The sequence below is a fragment of the Catharus ustulatus genome, chromosome 9 (genome assembly GCF_009819885.2).
Source record: "Catharus ustulatus isolate bCatUst1 chromosome 9, bCatUst1.pri.v2, whole genome shotgun sequence".
Taxonomy (NCBI): Eukaryota; Metazoa; Chordata; class Aves; order Passeriformes; family Turdidae; genus Catharus; species Catharus ustulatus.
In genome coordinates, this window is record NC_046229.1 from 19,282,327 (window position 1) to 19,299,686 (window position 17,360).

General features: G+C 38.2%; 1 protein-coding gene across 2 annotated transcripts in view; it reads right to left on the bottom strand.

The window, feature by feature from the left end:
• The window catches only part of DPYD (dihydropyrimidine dehydrogenase), a 341,070-nt gene that overhangs the window by 112,368 nt on the left and 211,342 nt on the right, over positions 1 to 17,360 (bottom strand). For both annotated transcript variants that reach the window (XM_033067795.1, XM_033067796.1), the window contains exon 14: positions 16,002 to 16,166. In XM_033067795.1, coding sequence (XP_032923686.1) covers positions 16,002 to 16,166 — 165 coding nt within the window. The remainder of the gene's footprint in view (positions 1 to 16,001; positions 16,167 to 17,360) is intronic.

Consider the following 17,360-nt stretch of genomic DNA (forward strand, 5'->3'; position numbering starts at 1 on the left):
TAGTTGTTCTACTTAAAAGAACACTGACAAGGTACTTCTCATAATCCTTAAAATATTTTTCTCCCTGTTTATAATAATCCCCTGGAAGCTTAAACTAGAATGTATTTCCCTTGTGAATGTTTTTTTTTTCTCATCCATTATCTCTATGTGGATGTCTCATGAATGCAATAGAATGAAAAGAAATAATAAGGATGAAGTTTGCCACTGTGCATGTTTTCAAGTGATCTTTCTTTCCTAGCACACAGAATTCACTGCAAGGAGTTGCAAAACAAAAAGAAGGAGGGAAAAAAACAACCAACTGGGTCTAGTTTGGGTCACATCTATTTAAAGCCAGAGAGCAGTAAAACTCTAGGTTGACAATTACCATTTGTCCTGTACTGCTCTATAGGGAGTAAGGGAGTTTCAGTACCCTCAAACAGTCTGGAAAAAAAAGTCTCAGTGGTCTGGATTTAAATGTGACCGCTGTCAATTCCTGTGCTATTCAGTGCCACCTGTGGCCACCCTCTGTTTTTCAAAATGGCAACTGGGTGATGAAATGATACCCCCACCCAAAAAATAGTGCCAGAATTACCAATGTACAGAACACTTACAACACCCATTGTACAAGACAAGAGTACAAGCACAGCAAACATTCTGTACTGCACAAATACGCTCAAATGTGCCGTATTGAAAAAACAATGTGAGCACAAACATTTGCTGTTATAAAAATAACCCTCTGGAAACCAGCCTGATTTTGATGCCTTGTACACTCAGCCTGCTTTCTCTTTTTGTGTACATTCTTGTAAATTTTGATTTGTTGCAGAACTGAAATAAAAATAAGCTCCTTATTAAAAACTACCTAGAACATCAAATCCCATGCAATAAGAAAGTTAACAATTGTAAAACCTGTCATGTCTCTGAGAAGCAGAGGAATTATCTTGTTATCAATTTAATAATGGAACACTGAAGTAAATGATGCCATCCACTGACACCAGTAACACTGTCTCTCCTGGGAAATTCATGTTGGTAGGAACTGTCAATCTAGATGGATATGGACATATGAAACATTGTACCTTCAGTCCATAAATCTATTCTTTCTGCACTGCCTTAATAAAAAGATTCTGCATGATGATAAAGACAAGTAATGCAGAATGTCTTAACACTGCTGACCTGCAATTTCGCTTCTCTTCTCTCTTCTTTTTTCAGGGAATTTACTCTCCAGTAAATAATTTAACACTCTCTAACCATCCATTGTTTTCCTCATTCACTTGCACTTCAAATACATATATTTGAGTACATGAAAATGAGACAAGTAGGGGATATCAGTATGTTTATTATTCAGTTGTAGCAAACCTTCTGAATAAAGCATTTTCTGTGCCTTGTTACTTTATAGTGAGATCTCTTCTTTGATTTTTAAAGGAACAGGAAGATAGATACAACAGAGCAACACAAAAACAGGCCAAACATTATCAGCACACAACTAAGTCTAGAAAGATGATGATAAAAGTTTAAAAATGTTACGGTTTGTTCTATGTATTACATTTAAAAAGTCAGCATGAGCAGAAAACACCAAAGATTCTAACCCCAGGCTAAATGGAGATGCTTATTTTTAAAGGCAGATATTTTCATATAATGTCTCTGATTTTATCAGTGAGATCCACCTATTTAATGAGATTATTTGATGGATTTCAGTGAGTACACTGAGCCACAACTTAAAAATCAGGTCTAGAGTTGTTAGGTTCTAACACCCTCAGACAAAGAAAACCCAAAGGTTATGAACAAACCTTTTTCTTTATAAAATAACACAACATTGTGTCTTTGATGGGAGCAGAAAGCTAAATAGGTTGCACTTTAGAATTTACCGCAGCTGTAGAAAAACAAGGGAACTACTTGTTTTTGTAAGTGCCTCTCTACCACATCAGACTCAGCACCATATCAGCACTGCTAGGGCAGCCATACTCTTGGCCCTGCTTACACAGAAATGCACAGCACAGATCACAGAAAAGGAAAATATGCATTCATGAAAAGCTGACCGAATGAGAGTCCTGCTAATTCGCAATGCAACTGCAAAAAAACTGAATGGTCAAGAAAAAAAAAAGATCTGATGCATCTCTCATGACTCAGGGCACTCTAATTAAGATGTAGTAACTTCTGAACAGTGAAAAGGGAACCATGGAATAAGAGTTCCCCAAAACATACGTACAATGAAAGAGAATATAGCACTTGCACAGAGCACTTCAGGGAAACTCAAATATTTAACATGACTAGAAGAAGTATGTCCACTTTATGACAGACTGTTGAAAATTTCAGTACTTCAGGTAAACCCTTCAAATTACATTGAAAATTACCTATGTGGATAAAGACTCCCCTGGAAATTTGATAGGATCTCTGGGATCTTATTTTTCATAGGAAACCTATCCTAGTTCAGTCTTTAGTCTCTTTGGTAATGAGTGAAAACAAATACATGAGTGCATGGAAATAAGGGCTGATTCCACAAGAAAAGTGAAGACAGGTGCTAATTTTTGGCAGTACTTCCTTCTAACAATGCCTGCAAGCCCTTGTGGGATTGGTATGCCCCTGCTGTATTTCTGTGCTTTCCACACTGATTTAATATAAAGAGAAAGCAGAGGAGGCCAATACATTATTGGAGAAGCTAAAAGAAAAAGGATATATCTAATTCCATGATATTTCAGACACATGCTATGACCTGTAGCAAAAGCTTTTCACCAGGGTGCTGACACGTTATTGATTCTCAAACCACCTAAGGAAAACAAGGCTGGCAAAAAGCTACACAAATTTGTGAATTTTTTCCTCCACCTTTAGAAATCTTTCTCTTATCAAATTCTCTGCCGGATACACACAGTCCTTTTAACCACAGTTCTTTGAGCACCTCGCTAATTGTTGCTCTTTATTCTCACAACAGCACAGGCAACTCTCTGCAGGGTGTCCCTCTGAGAGGGGAAGCCAACTGGAGACAAAGATGTTCAAGGCATGTAAGCTGCTCCCACTGAGGGAATGAGCAGCTGTTGACTGAAAGGAACCTTAAGATCCCTTCCAAACCTTGGCTGTTTCTAGATACATACAGATGTAATTCCCCTATTACTTATCAGCAAGCCTGCTTAACATATTAGAAAACAAATTCAGCAGAAAATATAAAGAGACAAAATACAGAATAAAAAACTTCATCACAGTTTCCTAACCCCAGCATTCTGTCAGCTAGCAATTCCCCAGGTCAAATCTGTCTCTTTGCATCTCTGAGAAGTCCATCCTATCTCTTCTCTTGTTCCATCACCCCCCAGGGCTTCTTTTAATTCACTTCCTTGGATTTTGAAAGCTCAAGAAAGCTAGCAGTATCAGTGCTAGTAGAGGAGAAAATTGTGACTCAGAGAGCAGAGAGAAAAACCCCTCCCTTTTTACACTTCAGAGCCCTGTGATCTACTTCATCATGTGACATTGCTGGTGCCAGAGGGATGCTTGGAAGGACTAAATGATTCTGTCAGCCAGGTTGCATCCTCCACAACTCACCCACTCTCTCTCTGTGCTCCATTATCCTCATAGTGATATACTGAAAATCAGTGATAATTTACCTGATAATTTTGCACAAACCACTCTTCAGTTAGGCTGTTCTGAGAGATGAAGGTGTGGTAGTTAAGATGTGTAGGAACAGGCTATAAGGCTCATCCTGTCTTCTGGAAGTTATGATGGATTTAAATGCCAGCTGCATGGGGGAGACCTATCAGTCCCTAAATACTATTTGTATTCAAATACTGTAAAAAAACAGTATATAAATACTATTTCCCTAGATATCTGTCTAGGTATGGGACTTCACAAAGAAGACAGGTTCTTCACAGTCCCAAACCTGCCTGGTCAATGAGGCAGGCTCACCTCATGATCAGAGATAATCTGCAAAAGTTCACAGGGCTAAAAGCACCTTTAAAATGGACAAAAGTATCTTTAAAATGGACAAAGCAAGACCAGTGGGATCCATCCCCACCATTTCATTTGGAAAAAACTGTTTAATATATCAATATTTCTATAGTGAAAATACAGTAGTCCATTTTCAAACAAAGAAATTCTACTTTCTCTCAGGTACAGAACTTTTCAAGAAGTGAAGATGAAAGATGCATGTTTTCTGTTGATCTCTTCATATATCTTTTCTATCATGCCCTGGTATTTCCCAGCCCGGCCAAAAATTCAGTGAACAACAGTGCCACAATGCACTGAACCTCCTGATGGCAGGTCTGCAGTGCTCCCATCTGTGATATGATCAGAAAAATCTCATGAGTGGGTAGCTTTCTTTTCCCTATGCAGACATTAGAATTTACTTAAGTAGCTAGCTGTTATGTCTGCTGACCCAAGTAGTTTTTTGGCTACACTCCAGCAGCAAGGAAGATACAAAATGAAGGGCTGCAAGTTGGCAGTTACCTTCTGACTAATCTTTCCTCCTCAACTGCCAGTTCGACCCACCTCTGCATATTTTAGGGAAGCTCATGTGAAGGTACTGAGAAACTGAAAGAGGCCTTACTATTTTCACTGTATATTTGGAAGTTTAATAAAATTGTTACCTAACTTGTTCAGCATACCGCTGTGTGTTTGGACATTTTAAAATTAAAATGCATTGAATTTTATACAGCCTTATAGCCCTCATTCAAATGCTCATTGAAATGAAAGCACTGGAAGACCTAATGTTGGTAAGATTTTTATCAATGACCCAGCTGTGAGTACGTGTGTTCCCAAAAAGATAAACTGAAAATAAATCACGTGAAGTGTGGATGCCTTTGGCAGAATCAAAGGCAAAAGTCCTACTGGGAACCAGAGGCATGCTGGCAGTACATTGAGAGAATGCAAATAGAACACACATACATTTTTAATGCTCACCCTTGGCTTTAAGGTGCACACACTGCACATGGGTAATTTGGGGTACCTACAAAATTGCAGAATCTTTATATACTCTCATCTGAGGTGTATATAACTTAAATGAAACATTCTACAAGCATAATTCAGATTTTAATATAGTTATAGAGAGAGAACATAAATGGCTAGGTGGCCAAGAATGGTGTAGCTAAGAATACATCTATCATGTTCCAATGCAAAAAAAATGAAGCAGATTTTTATAAATGCTGCCCTGAAATTTAGGAATAGAGCTTCAATAAATTTTTTTCCAAACATTGGACTTAAATTAGCTATTATGGATAGACAGAAAAATCAATGTAACTACAATTTTATAAAAAAAAATTAAACATGAAAGGAAGTAAAAGAAAATTAAATTTGAAATAAATGAGGAACCCTGGACTTAGAAATGCAAGACAGATGTAAAAATAACCAGTGAAAAAGCATTCTTCCTGAGATTTGGGAGACTAGGAAGTGTAGTGGCAGGAAACAGGAGAGAAAAGCACTCTGTTGGTTTCTTAGTTTATATTTAAGCTATGTGGCTCACAAGAAAGTATGTATTTAAATCTCCTTTAAACAAGCCTTTAAAATATTTACATGGGTTTTAAGTGCTCAGTAAATACATACTTACTGTCACACACTTCCTTCTACACTCAAAAGACCATCTCCACTAGCCCTGCATACAAGGTTTCAACACACAAACAGGTGATTTATGAGTTATCACCCATGGGCACACCTGCAGCCAGTGATTGCTCTAGTGCTCTTTCAAATCCCATAAAACAGGAGTTTGCTATATCCAAAACTGAAGAAATCCATATTAACTTGAATTAGCCTGTATTTGCTGCAGGTTCCCAATAGGGGTAGTCACCACCCTGCCACACTTTTTAGCAGTTTGCTATCCCATGGTAATTGGTTGGCATGCCTGTGGTCACACTGTGCATTAGGCTAAGACTGTATGAAAAGAACAAGATTGTTTTTTGGATCCTGTTGGCCACCTCATTTTGCATGTTTAGCAGTCACTCCTTTAAGCACAGTTCATTAGAACAACAACAAAAAAAACCAAATTAACAAAAACTCCACAAAAAACCAAAACCAACACCAAGCAAAAAACCCAAAACAAACAAACAAAAGAATTAAAATATAAAACAGGGTAAATTTAGATCTAGAATATGGAATTGGGACAGATATGAGAAGTTTAGTTACGAAGACTACGGAAAAGTTTATGGCCATAGTTCCTAAACAGAATGTGCATAAAAAGTTTAGAAGCTACTAGAAGTATTGAGGGTGTAGAATAAGATAGTTCAGAGCCCACTAAGAATTCTGCTAATCTACATGTTCCTCATGGTAGATAAAGAAAAGAAAAAACATCTTGGAACATTTTATTCCCACATTTTGCTCAGAACTTGAGATCTTTCCCTAGCCCCCCTCCCCAGAAAGCACAGGAGGCTGGGATATAGTCCAGCTGCTGTCAATCATAGTGAAGAGCTGGCTCTAATTGTGATAGATTCAAGCATGTGCCTCTGCCTTTCTTGTCTGAGCTAGAACATGTCTGCAGAGAGCCAGCTCTCCTACTACCGGCACAGTTCAGAGCAGCAAACGCCGCGCTCGCTTCTGAACAAAAATAAACAGTTTGGTGGAATAACTGCATCTACACTGGGTTCTGCCAGGACAGCAGTTAGGTGCCATTTATTTTTAGTGTTCCTAGCCTACATAAGTATGTGAGCAAGCCTTTTAAATATAGACCTAGCCTTCATATTTTTCTTCATTAGAGCTCTAGCAGAATGACTAAAATGTAAACCACATCACAGACTATACAGAACATGGGCTACAGGAACAGCACACACTACTTTGATCAGGTACACATTCGCTTTCCTATTATTATTGTAATATAAATATTGTAATATAAAAGACAAAAAAGCAGAATTATCTAAATCACATATGCTCAGTGCTTCATAAAAGACTAAAATCATATCACAGACAGTAAAATGAATGTCAGAGGTACTGTGCATTTTAAAAGATCAAATTCTATAATTCAGCCAATTGCCTATGACAAATATGAAATGGAAATTAGGAAGACGTATTTAGGGAATATATATTCTGCATAGGTAATCACACTAGCAGAATTCTGTCATTTTTATAAACTTTAGGTTTTCATTTTGATGGATTGTTGACCCTTAATAATTTCAAAATGCTGCCGCCTTTTTTTTTTTTTTAAAAAAAAACATTTATTTTGTAAGATTGCCACAAGGTCATTTTATCTCCATGCAATGGCATCTACATCTTAATTCTAAAACAATAACTACCCAGAAAAGGGCATTTCCCAGGGAGTAATGACTGGCTGGGAGGAGTTGATGGCCTGAGGCACTGCTGAGGGCCATTAACCCTGGCCAGTTATTAATCGCCAGGAAATGCCCCGCACCAAGGTTGTTACTGCTATTTTAAGCACAGGCTGAGGGGGCGAAATGGATATCTGAGCATACAGGGGGTTTAAAGCATGATGCCATTTCCTTTGTTGCAGTTTATGGAGGACATTTCTACAACCTACAGTTCTGATACCCAACCAGATCACACAGATCATTTTGAAGCACTCCACTGTACACACAATAACTCATCAATCTGAGAAAACAGTGGGGATTTTTAAGAGATTATCTTTTCCCTCTAAATAATAGTCTGCATGTTCACATTTTAATAAGATGAACAGAAATATGCAACTCTTCATGTCACTGTCAGCAGAATTATATTCTAGAAATATCTTTTTAATCATACTGTCTTTATGTTCAGGGCATTTCCTTTGTCAATACTCTTACTTAATGACTGCTCACATATCTCTGCAGAAAAGGAATTTTTGCAGCAACTGCCAAAGCACATCCTGAAGCAGCTTCAGCTGATGCTAGCCATTAAGGAGTTTGTCTTTTCCAATAATCAAGCAGATTGGGTCATTTTCTGGGAGATGGTTGGTGAAGTATTTCAGAAACTGCTTTAATTTTCTCCTACTTCTTACCCCAAGGCTAAAGTTCTAAAGATGTGTTCATAGTCCACATAGAACTGTGAAAATTGTTCTTTTTTTTCCAGGGATCAATAAATCACTTTATAAATCACAAGGATATTCTTAGCATATGTACAAATGTGCCATACTGAACTACACACTATTTTTCAAACCTCAGCCATGATAGAAAAAGAAACAAAATAAGTCATGGTTTTACAACCATGGAAGCAAGTACAGTTCAGCACTAAACTAGTTTGACAGGTTTCTCAACAAAGCAGTAGTTTTCAAGTGCAACACATAAAAGACCTTCTCACATTTTTCCTCAAAGTCCTAATTTGTCACCACAAACATGTACATCTGAATCATAAAATGACTGTAAAAATCTCACTGAACTTACCATGTGGTCCTATTTTCAGTTACAAATTGTAGTTTCCAGCAACAGATATGTGCTTTCCTAAAATAAAATTCCCTCAAACTGATGGCCAGAGTATGTGTTTCCACTTCTTTGCCAGATTAATAACCATATTTTTAAAAAATTTGGAATAAGAAAAAAACCAAAACCCAGTGTGAATATTGTGCAGCTGGGATGAAACATTATGACATGTACTGCACGGTCATTTGAACATGCATGATCAGACACCGTCTCTGGGTAAATTTCTAGCAGATTTTCTTGTATTACTGTATGTAGAGTTGTCTGAGATGACCCTCTGGAAATGCAGCAAATCTTAGAAAATTGAAAGTAGCATTTGAATTACAAACCTCTTAGCACATCATTTCAGACTAGCACAATATATATCTATATCTCAGCTTCAGTTCAAGTAATGTAGTAACATGCTAATCAGGTTGTCAAAATGTAATACAGGAACAATGGTCCAAAGGCTGAGACAGGACTGGAGGCAAAGAAGGCTTCTGATTCTGGGTCCAAACCCAAGATCTCCTCTTTGTGCACTGACAGTGCAAATCCCCAGCAATGGGTTACACAGCTCAGTCCCCCTCCTCCCACGTGCACCAGCAGCAGCTCCCCAGGGCAAACTCACTGTAGTATTTCCCTAAAATATTGCCCAGCTTTTAGGAAATCTGTGGCACAAGAACTCCCTGAGTCAGAGGGGATGCTTGCAGATAGTTTTTCCAGTAGTTTTTCCCAGCCTGTATGTACCTCTGGGACTGGCACTGCCCCATGAGTATGAGCTCCACAGCTGCCGAGCCATGTGGTGAAAAATCTCCTATCACTCATTTCCACCTATCACCCTTCTGGTTCCCATCCAGAAAGATGTGAACCACAATGATTATTCAAAATGTGAAGGGGAAAAAAAAAAATAGATGAACATGCTGACATTGTGATGGGCTCTGCTTTGTTTCCTTCCTTTCCTAGAAATTCTGTTTTTGATAAGCTTTCTTTCAATGCTATTCTGCATTAAGCTGAGATTTTCAAAGTGCTCTCTGACTGTAACCCTAGTACAGTTAGCTTACAATCACTCACTGTATATATAAATTTGTCATTGGCTTATCCCATCTGCATACTACTTTTATTTTTCTCCCTGGCAGTTCACTGGCCAGTCAATCAGTAGTGCAAGATTCTTCACAAACCTTTATGTCAGCTCTCATCTTTATCTCCCTACATTACATACTAGTATCGGCAAATTCTCTCTTTTCTAGATTGTTAATAAACATTTTAAATAGCACAGAACACAGTAGAGATCCCTAAAAAATTTTCCTGCAGCTCTCCATCCATTGTGAAAATTGACTATTTATTCCTTAACATTGTTTCCTGTGTTTAACTGATTGTTTATTCATGTAGGTTTCTTCCTCTAATCTTATGATAACTTAATTTCTTTCAAATTCCTCAGTGAAGGACTCTACTAAATCCTTCTGGAAATCCAAGCTCAATTTTATCCTCTAAATTTCTCTTGATGTCCTCAAAGAACTTTTAAAAGAATTTTTTTAGGCATAACATAGTACAAAGGGAGTTCTTCACTCTTTTTTTTTCTTTCTACTAGTTCTATTTTTTAGAACAGCTTTTACCAATTTACATACAAAGATAAAAGATTTTAAGCCTGTAGTTCCCCAGACCTCTACCAGAAAAGAGATTTTACATTGACTCCACATCACTCCTTTACTACTTTTCAAGGCTGAAGCAGATCTGCTGTAGCCAGCATGACTATCAAAACCTGCTGGTAGATGAGATGATAGATGAGAATTTTCCTGTATTTTCTCTTTTTTGTTTTTTTACTAACACCTAAGACTCAAGGAGTGAAAATTTACACCACTGTATTTTTTAGTTCAGACCCATCCCTATTAATATTCAGGTCATGTGAGGTTTAAGCAGTTTTTATGTGTTGTGGAAGAGTCTTTCAAAAAAATTTTCCTTCCTCATACGCAAATGTGATCTCGAAGATATAACACATCAATATTTCTGTTACTAGCCTCTGGTCTTGTTCAGTGTAAAATGGACTTTTTGCTGAATCCCTCCTTGGACTGAACACGGGAAAAATGCATCCTGCTGGCTCACACAGTGCTGAACAGGATCAGGAGCAATGGGGACACCCTCTGGATGGGGGAAAAGTGGAAGCTTCCCTGGAACATTGCAGAGATATGTTGTCAATGTGTCTGCTGCTCTTTCAGGGCAGCTTTTTTCCTTCTCTTTCCTAGGAAGTATTTTTCTTTACTGTTTTTCAACCTCCCTTTTTCTTGTGGTGAATGACAAAGAGAAAAAGGAAATGCGGTCATGTGCTCTGAGATCTCCTCCTTTCTACCCACCACCTGGAAATGGAGGAGTTACGGCCATTCTTGTGCTCCACACTCTCCCGGGCCAAGTGATTCAGCTCCTGGACAAGGCAATCAGTGTGAGTGCCTTATTCCAACCTCACTTTCCCTTTTCAGCTAGGATTTCCTCTGATGTTAAGGGAATGGGCCTACTGCCAGTTTTCTGTAGTGAAAGGGATCTTTTCCATATGGTGAATTTAACAACTGCTGTGTGGGATTTTTCACCTCCTACCAAGCATCCATGACGGCTGGCTTTGGGAAGTTTAAGCTGCAGCAATAACAACTTCTGGAGCTTTTAAAATGTGATTTGTGGGCCTGAAATTCAGATAAAGTAACCCAGGTAGCTGTTCTGCACTTCTGGGAGTGTGCAGGCTCCGAGGCAGCCCAGCTTGTGGTTCTCTTCCCTTGTGCTCTGTCCTTTTCAGCCCATGTGGAGAAGCATTTGGACTTTCAGCAAAGTCCTGTGAGAAGCCTGAGACTGCACAGCACATACCCCCTCCAACAGGATGACTCTACACTGACTGATGTTGGTACCAAGTGAGGTCCACGAGGGCATGGCCCTACCTGATTGCTTAGAAATGTTTTATTCCAAGACTGTAGATAATGAGCTTGTCCAGATGCATGAGATTTATCACATGGAGATATAACTTAATAGGTATTTGCAGTACAAAGTACCATTTCTCTGTGATGGAAAGGTAAAGCAATCTATACTAGGCTTAGAAAGAGCAAAACTATTGATTTCCATAACCTGAAACAAGTCTGTGACTGGTATCCCAAAATGCAAATACTATGTACAACATCCCACAGGCCTCTAAATACCCATTAAAAGCAAAAGCTATAATAATACCTGCAAAAATAAACAAATTATTCCTAATACCTCTAGGGAGAAATCCAACTTTGACCTTTGCACAGTAAAGCTGTGAAGCTACAAGTCCTCTGTATCTTAAAAAGTTTTCCACCTAATGTCCCTGAATTTTAAGTCTCGAAGGAGATCCACTGCAATTTTAGATATTCTGGTCAATTCCTCTCAGCAACCAGATATCAGGGTCTACTATTAGTGCAGACTTAGCAAGGAAAATGTTTATATAAACACAGAAATGTTGTTCCCCCACTCTGTAGCTGAAACCTGCTTTTAAAACCTGAGCTGGTCCAACATAAGATTCATATGTGGGACACCACTTCAGGGATCACACTGGAAACCAATCAAACCTCCCCATGCAAAACATCCAAATAACTACTGCAAGTCTATTTCTATTCACCCTTTAACTTCATCTCTTTGAACTTTGCATGTTTCTGCAGCAAAATTTATTTGTAGGAGCAATGCACTCATATATGCCTGTTAAGACTGTATTTTCCTTCCTCTATAGCCCTTCATCTTCTCCTATCCTCATAGGGTAGAATTAAACTAAATCTGGCCTTTTCACCTAAATTTTAAAACAATCAAACCAAGAACCCACAAAGACCAAATCCAAATAAAGCCAGCAGCCTTATTTCATACTTCTATTGTAGGAAAGAAATTCATAATATAAAAACTAATTGAACCACTCCAGGAGATTAAAAAAACAATCCCAACCAAATCTAAAAAATCAAAAAACAACAAACCCCCCACAATGCTACAAAGAAGACAGTTACCAGCCTGGGATCCAGTGATCTGTTCTCACATACTCTCTAGCATGGCTACTCCCAGCAGGTGCTCCTGGGACATTCTGAACAAAATGTTGAACAAAAATACTTCTTTAACAGCTTCAGCCTTGAAAAGCTGCTCTCTGCTGAGTAACTGTCAGAGAGACTGTCAGCAGCATTCTGCAAGCAGCAGAACAAACATTAAGACAAGACTTTTCAGCTTAGTTTGGGGGTCCATGAGTACTTACTGTTTCTAGCAGAAGAGGTTTCTCAATTCAACGCATCATGACACTGATATCTGAATCACAGATTCAGTGTCACAGCTGACAATCTGCTATCCTATGTACATTCCCTAGAGTCATGCAGGAGATCAAACTCATTTGTGTTGAGCTAGAAGGCCAAAAACTTACTTTTAAGACTTCAGTATACTAACATTGCAATATTAAAAAAAATATTAAATTTGGCATCTTCTTTCAAGATCCCAGTTCTTTCTTGTGGTACAAATTTCTCCGACATTTGCTGGTTTGTGATGGACTTCTCTTAGTCTGGTAGGGAATGACATTTCCCCTGCAATCTATTTCATGAAGTGTCTTGTCAAAGCCCTTATTTGTACTGCTGTGACCTCCTGCACATACCCAGACCCCAACTAATTTGCATATTGAGGTTTTTAATTGAATTGTTTACCTTATTATCATCTACAGGGCCCCAGTTATAGGAAGGTGTAGAAAGACTATTTGACAATTGTGTTCATCACCTTCTAAGGGAAACCTTGGTACACATTTTTCTGCAGAGAAGTATTTTACTATTTTCAAACCTTGCTCTTTGCAAGCATGTTCTCCTTAGAGCAAATACTAAAGAGATTACAGCTCCTTGCTTCACCAGGTCACCAAGACATACTGCCACCACCAGAATTCACTGTTCCCAGCACAGATAATGGCTGGATTGTAGCTACTGTCAAGTATGTGAACATAAAATTTTAGCAGTAAGTTCTCCTCCCAGGCTTTATAACTCTTTTTTTTTTTTTCAACTTTCTCAGACACTTCCCAATGATTAAATTTCATACACATTTGCTAATGTACAAGCGATTTTTTTTCCCACACAGTTTTCATTTCTGTTCAGGTGAGTTCTACTTGGCTGAATTTGTATTTCCCTAGGTAAACTAATTTCTTGAGTGTACCATACTCTGTCATTTTTCCAGACACATTTTGGCTGAAAAGTACACCAATACACCATATAATCAGGTATGTCCTTGGTGAATGAAATATGAAAGTGGGACTTGTTGTGACATTAGTGTTAATTCTTTCACCCCACTAACTAAAGCACTTTAACCATTATGGCCTAGCCATGAACTGACAAGTTTAAGCATTTCCCACCTGTGGTATGTTGACCCCAGTAAGCAGCTTTTGACAGTACTTTACCAGGTAACACACAAAACGCAGACTCCTGCTTTCTCCTCTGCTTGGACCCTTACAATATTTTATTTGCTGCAAGCTCCTGGTGATGGCAGCTTTTCCTCATGCACTTGAAGTGGATCTGAGGTCAAAGGGAGAAGCGAACAGAAGAGGGGAAATGGCAAGACTGCCAGTCAGAGATATCTGCAAGCCACAAGCAAGAATCAGGAGACAGAAGAGACAAAGCACGAGGCCACCCACCACATGGGGGGAAGGCAGCACAAGGGAGATGCCAGTTCCTGATCTATAGGGGAAACATGCCACAGTTAAGTGACATTACCCATGGAGCTGTGACTGGTGGTCCCCTTCTGCACAGCCTATTGCAAAACTCAGTTTGCAGCCCAGCCTCTGCTGGGGGAATTTAGCTGCCCTTTATGGTGTGCTTCTTCCCAATGGCATGAGACAGAAGGTGTGGCATCACCTTCTAGTGAGGTGGCTATTTTGCTCATATCCTTCTCATCTGTAACATAAACCTTACTCCAACTTACTTGTATTTCACAGCAGAAGTAATTAAGTTTTGTTTTGCTTTTAAAATTTGCTTTAGTAAGATAAGTTTTTTTACTGTAATCACTTGTTTCCTCATCTGTTTGGCCTTCATTTGAGCAGAAAATGTCATTCTTTGTTTGTTAATTAAGTTCACACAAACAGTTCTCAGAAACTGGTTTTGGTTTTAATAAAACACACAATGTTGAAAAACCCTTCATAGAGGAGTGAACAGCAATTGGGTGAAGAAAATTCTGCAAGCTGTAATTATACAGAATACCTCAAAATAAGCACCAAGAGACTTCTCCTGAGTGAACAAAATTCTGTTTTCAGTTAGCAACAAATTTACCATTATAATGATATGACAGTTCTTAGATGAGTTCACAGGCATGTTTTAAAAATCCCTGTAAGCAGTGCCAAGGTCTGCTGCTGGGTGCTGCTTGCCCACGCAGGCGTTACCAGCCTCAAAGATGCCACAGTAGCAGCCATAGCCAACATGCAGAAACTGAATTCACATTCTCAAAGTAATAACTCGCATATAATGAGGGATGATCAGAAGATGTTCACCCCAGGAACTCTGGAAGAGTGGGACTTCTTCATCCCACACACAACACTAGGTCTCAGAAAATTCAAAACTTCCTTTTGAAATGCTGCTAGTGCTTTTCCTCACAGAAGAGAATGGTTTGATCTCAAGCATAAAGTGCTCTGAGGGATTTTTGGTGAAGACTGCAGTAGGATACCATTCCCACAGCAGAAACAACCAACAGTCTGCCTGCATGCAGTATCCAGGACTTTGACAAAGCATGTTAAAATCAAAATCAGGGAATAGGATATTATCTTTTGATTCATGCTTTCATTATGATGGGGCTCAGTCACAGTAAATAAAGTGACGAGAATCTCATCAAAAAACACACAGTCCATTCATAGGGAAGTAGGATACTAAACATGCAGCATTTTTACTGTCAATATGAAATGTTTAAACACTTTTATACTTGCTGATATGCACATTTAAACACCAGGAATAAGAAAAAACCTCGATTACTTTCATGTCATAATATATTCAGGAATGTTCACTTATTTTGCTCATATTGAAACATGGAGGTATGTAATAACTTCAAGACAGAAGATATGCAGGCTCTGGGATTTCTAGTTCTATCCATTCAGGATAATGATTGAGGAGAATTTTACTTTGTACCTTGTCATCCTTATTCACAAGAACAGTAGCTGAAAACCATTTATGCCAGCTAGCTGGTGTCATTGCTCCCAGTTGTGATTATAGCCTTTGAGACAGATATTCCCCACAGCCAAACAGGCTCTAACAAAACTCTATCCTTGTATAAGTATTGGGCTTTTTCACCTAGAGCACTCAATTGCTTATAAAAATATCGTAAGCATCTTTCACATTTGGATTAAGAATGAAGAGAACACCTATTTGTTTTATGATCAAATTCAATTCACAGTAACAATTCTTATTATAAATTACATATGAACTTAAATACAAAATTATTCACAACAAAACTGCTGAGCATCCACACTGGAATCAGCTATTTCTCTTGATATTATGTTTACTTTCCCTTGAAAGCAAACAAAGTAAACACCAACCTAACTAAAAAATCATGTCTGTCCTCTGCATGACAGCAATTTCACTGCATTTTCTGTCATAAATATTATTTGGATGGGCTTTTCTGGTTTTAAACAGTGTACTTGTATGTCAGTAAAGCAATTTGAATTCTATGGAATCAATACTAAATATGTGGGTTTCACAGGCCTGTAGACAAGAGATTCCAAGTAAGTATGTTGCATTTTTATGATTAAGTGGCACTTACATGCTTTGGAAAGTCAGCCTTCAGTTCAGAAATGCTTTTACACCAATAGGCTGCTGTTTTCTCACTGATGAGTTCAATGTTTAGAAAGGAGCCTTGGCCTGGGCCATACAGAGGACCTGAAGTAGTTCCACGCACAATCCTTGGAGAAACGTTGGTTACAATATCCTGCAAAACAGGAAATACTTTCAGACGGATTTTGCAAAGTGAGGTTTATGTTCATGATGCATATTATACAATATAAGCCAAAATGTACCAAGTGTTTTAAAAATCTACTGCTATTATGAGTAAAAGCTACAATTATAGGGCAGTTCTCTAGATTAGCATATTCTTCAATTAAATTCTTTACTTCAGAGGAGAAAAAAGTTTGCTCTGTGTGTGAAATGGCATGATAATTGTAAAGAAAATGCCGGTATTGTACACCTATGAACTGCCATATAAAATATCATTCAAATAGTGCTTGTGCTGGGCAGAGGGCACACAAGACCTTGTGTATGAACCGGTGTGGGCCTCAGCCATGTCACAGCAGATATGAGAACTGTCCCCCCAGAGGTGACCAAAGCCCATGTCCTACACTCACGGGTGAAGCTCACCAGCCTCTCTGCTGCAGGGCCAGGCACCAGCCAAGGCACACCACTACATCAAACTTCACTAATAAACCATGGGATTAAAAGAGACAAAAATCGAAACACAAAACAAAAAAATAGTGAAAAGAAAGATTAATATTGTAAAGTATGACATTTCTGAAGGTCAGTGTGAGGTTAGCAAACAATTTTGAAACACATAGTAAACACATGAAATGTTGACTTGTTTAGTAGTCTTAATTAAGCTGCAATGTCACCAGATCTATATTAACAAAGAACTGTAAATTCTGACATTATTTAAAACTAAAGAGAAACATAGATGGCAAAATGTTCCTTTTGCCAATTTCCAATTAAAAATAATTTTGAGTAAAGGTCATTTATTTACAAACGTATCAGAATTATTTGTTTAAGTACCCCTCCTCACCATCTTGTCATTTTTAGTGAGATAACATGAACCTCTATTAGTATATAGCAATTAAGGTAAATTTACATATTTTAATTAAGAACCATCCCATATAAAACAATTAGGGTAATAGGCATACTAACTGGATTTCATAACATTTGGACGTTTTTCCAGCTAGATAGACAGGAAACCTTAATTAGCATTAATTAGCACTGATCTGCATATGTTTGATAAGGCATACCCTTGCCACAAAAGATTATTTATTCCTGAATCTGCCAAATGCTGCAGTTACAGAGGATAAAGGGACTTTTCTTCACATTGTATGTAAATTTGAGGCAATCTTAATTTGCTTAAAAGGCTGAATTAATTATTATA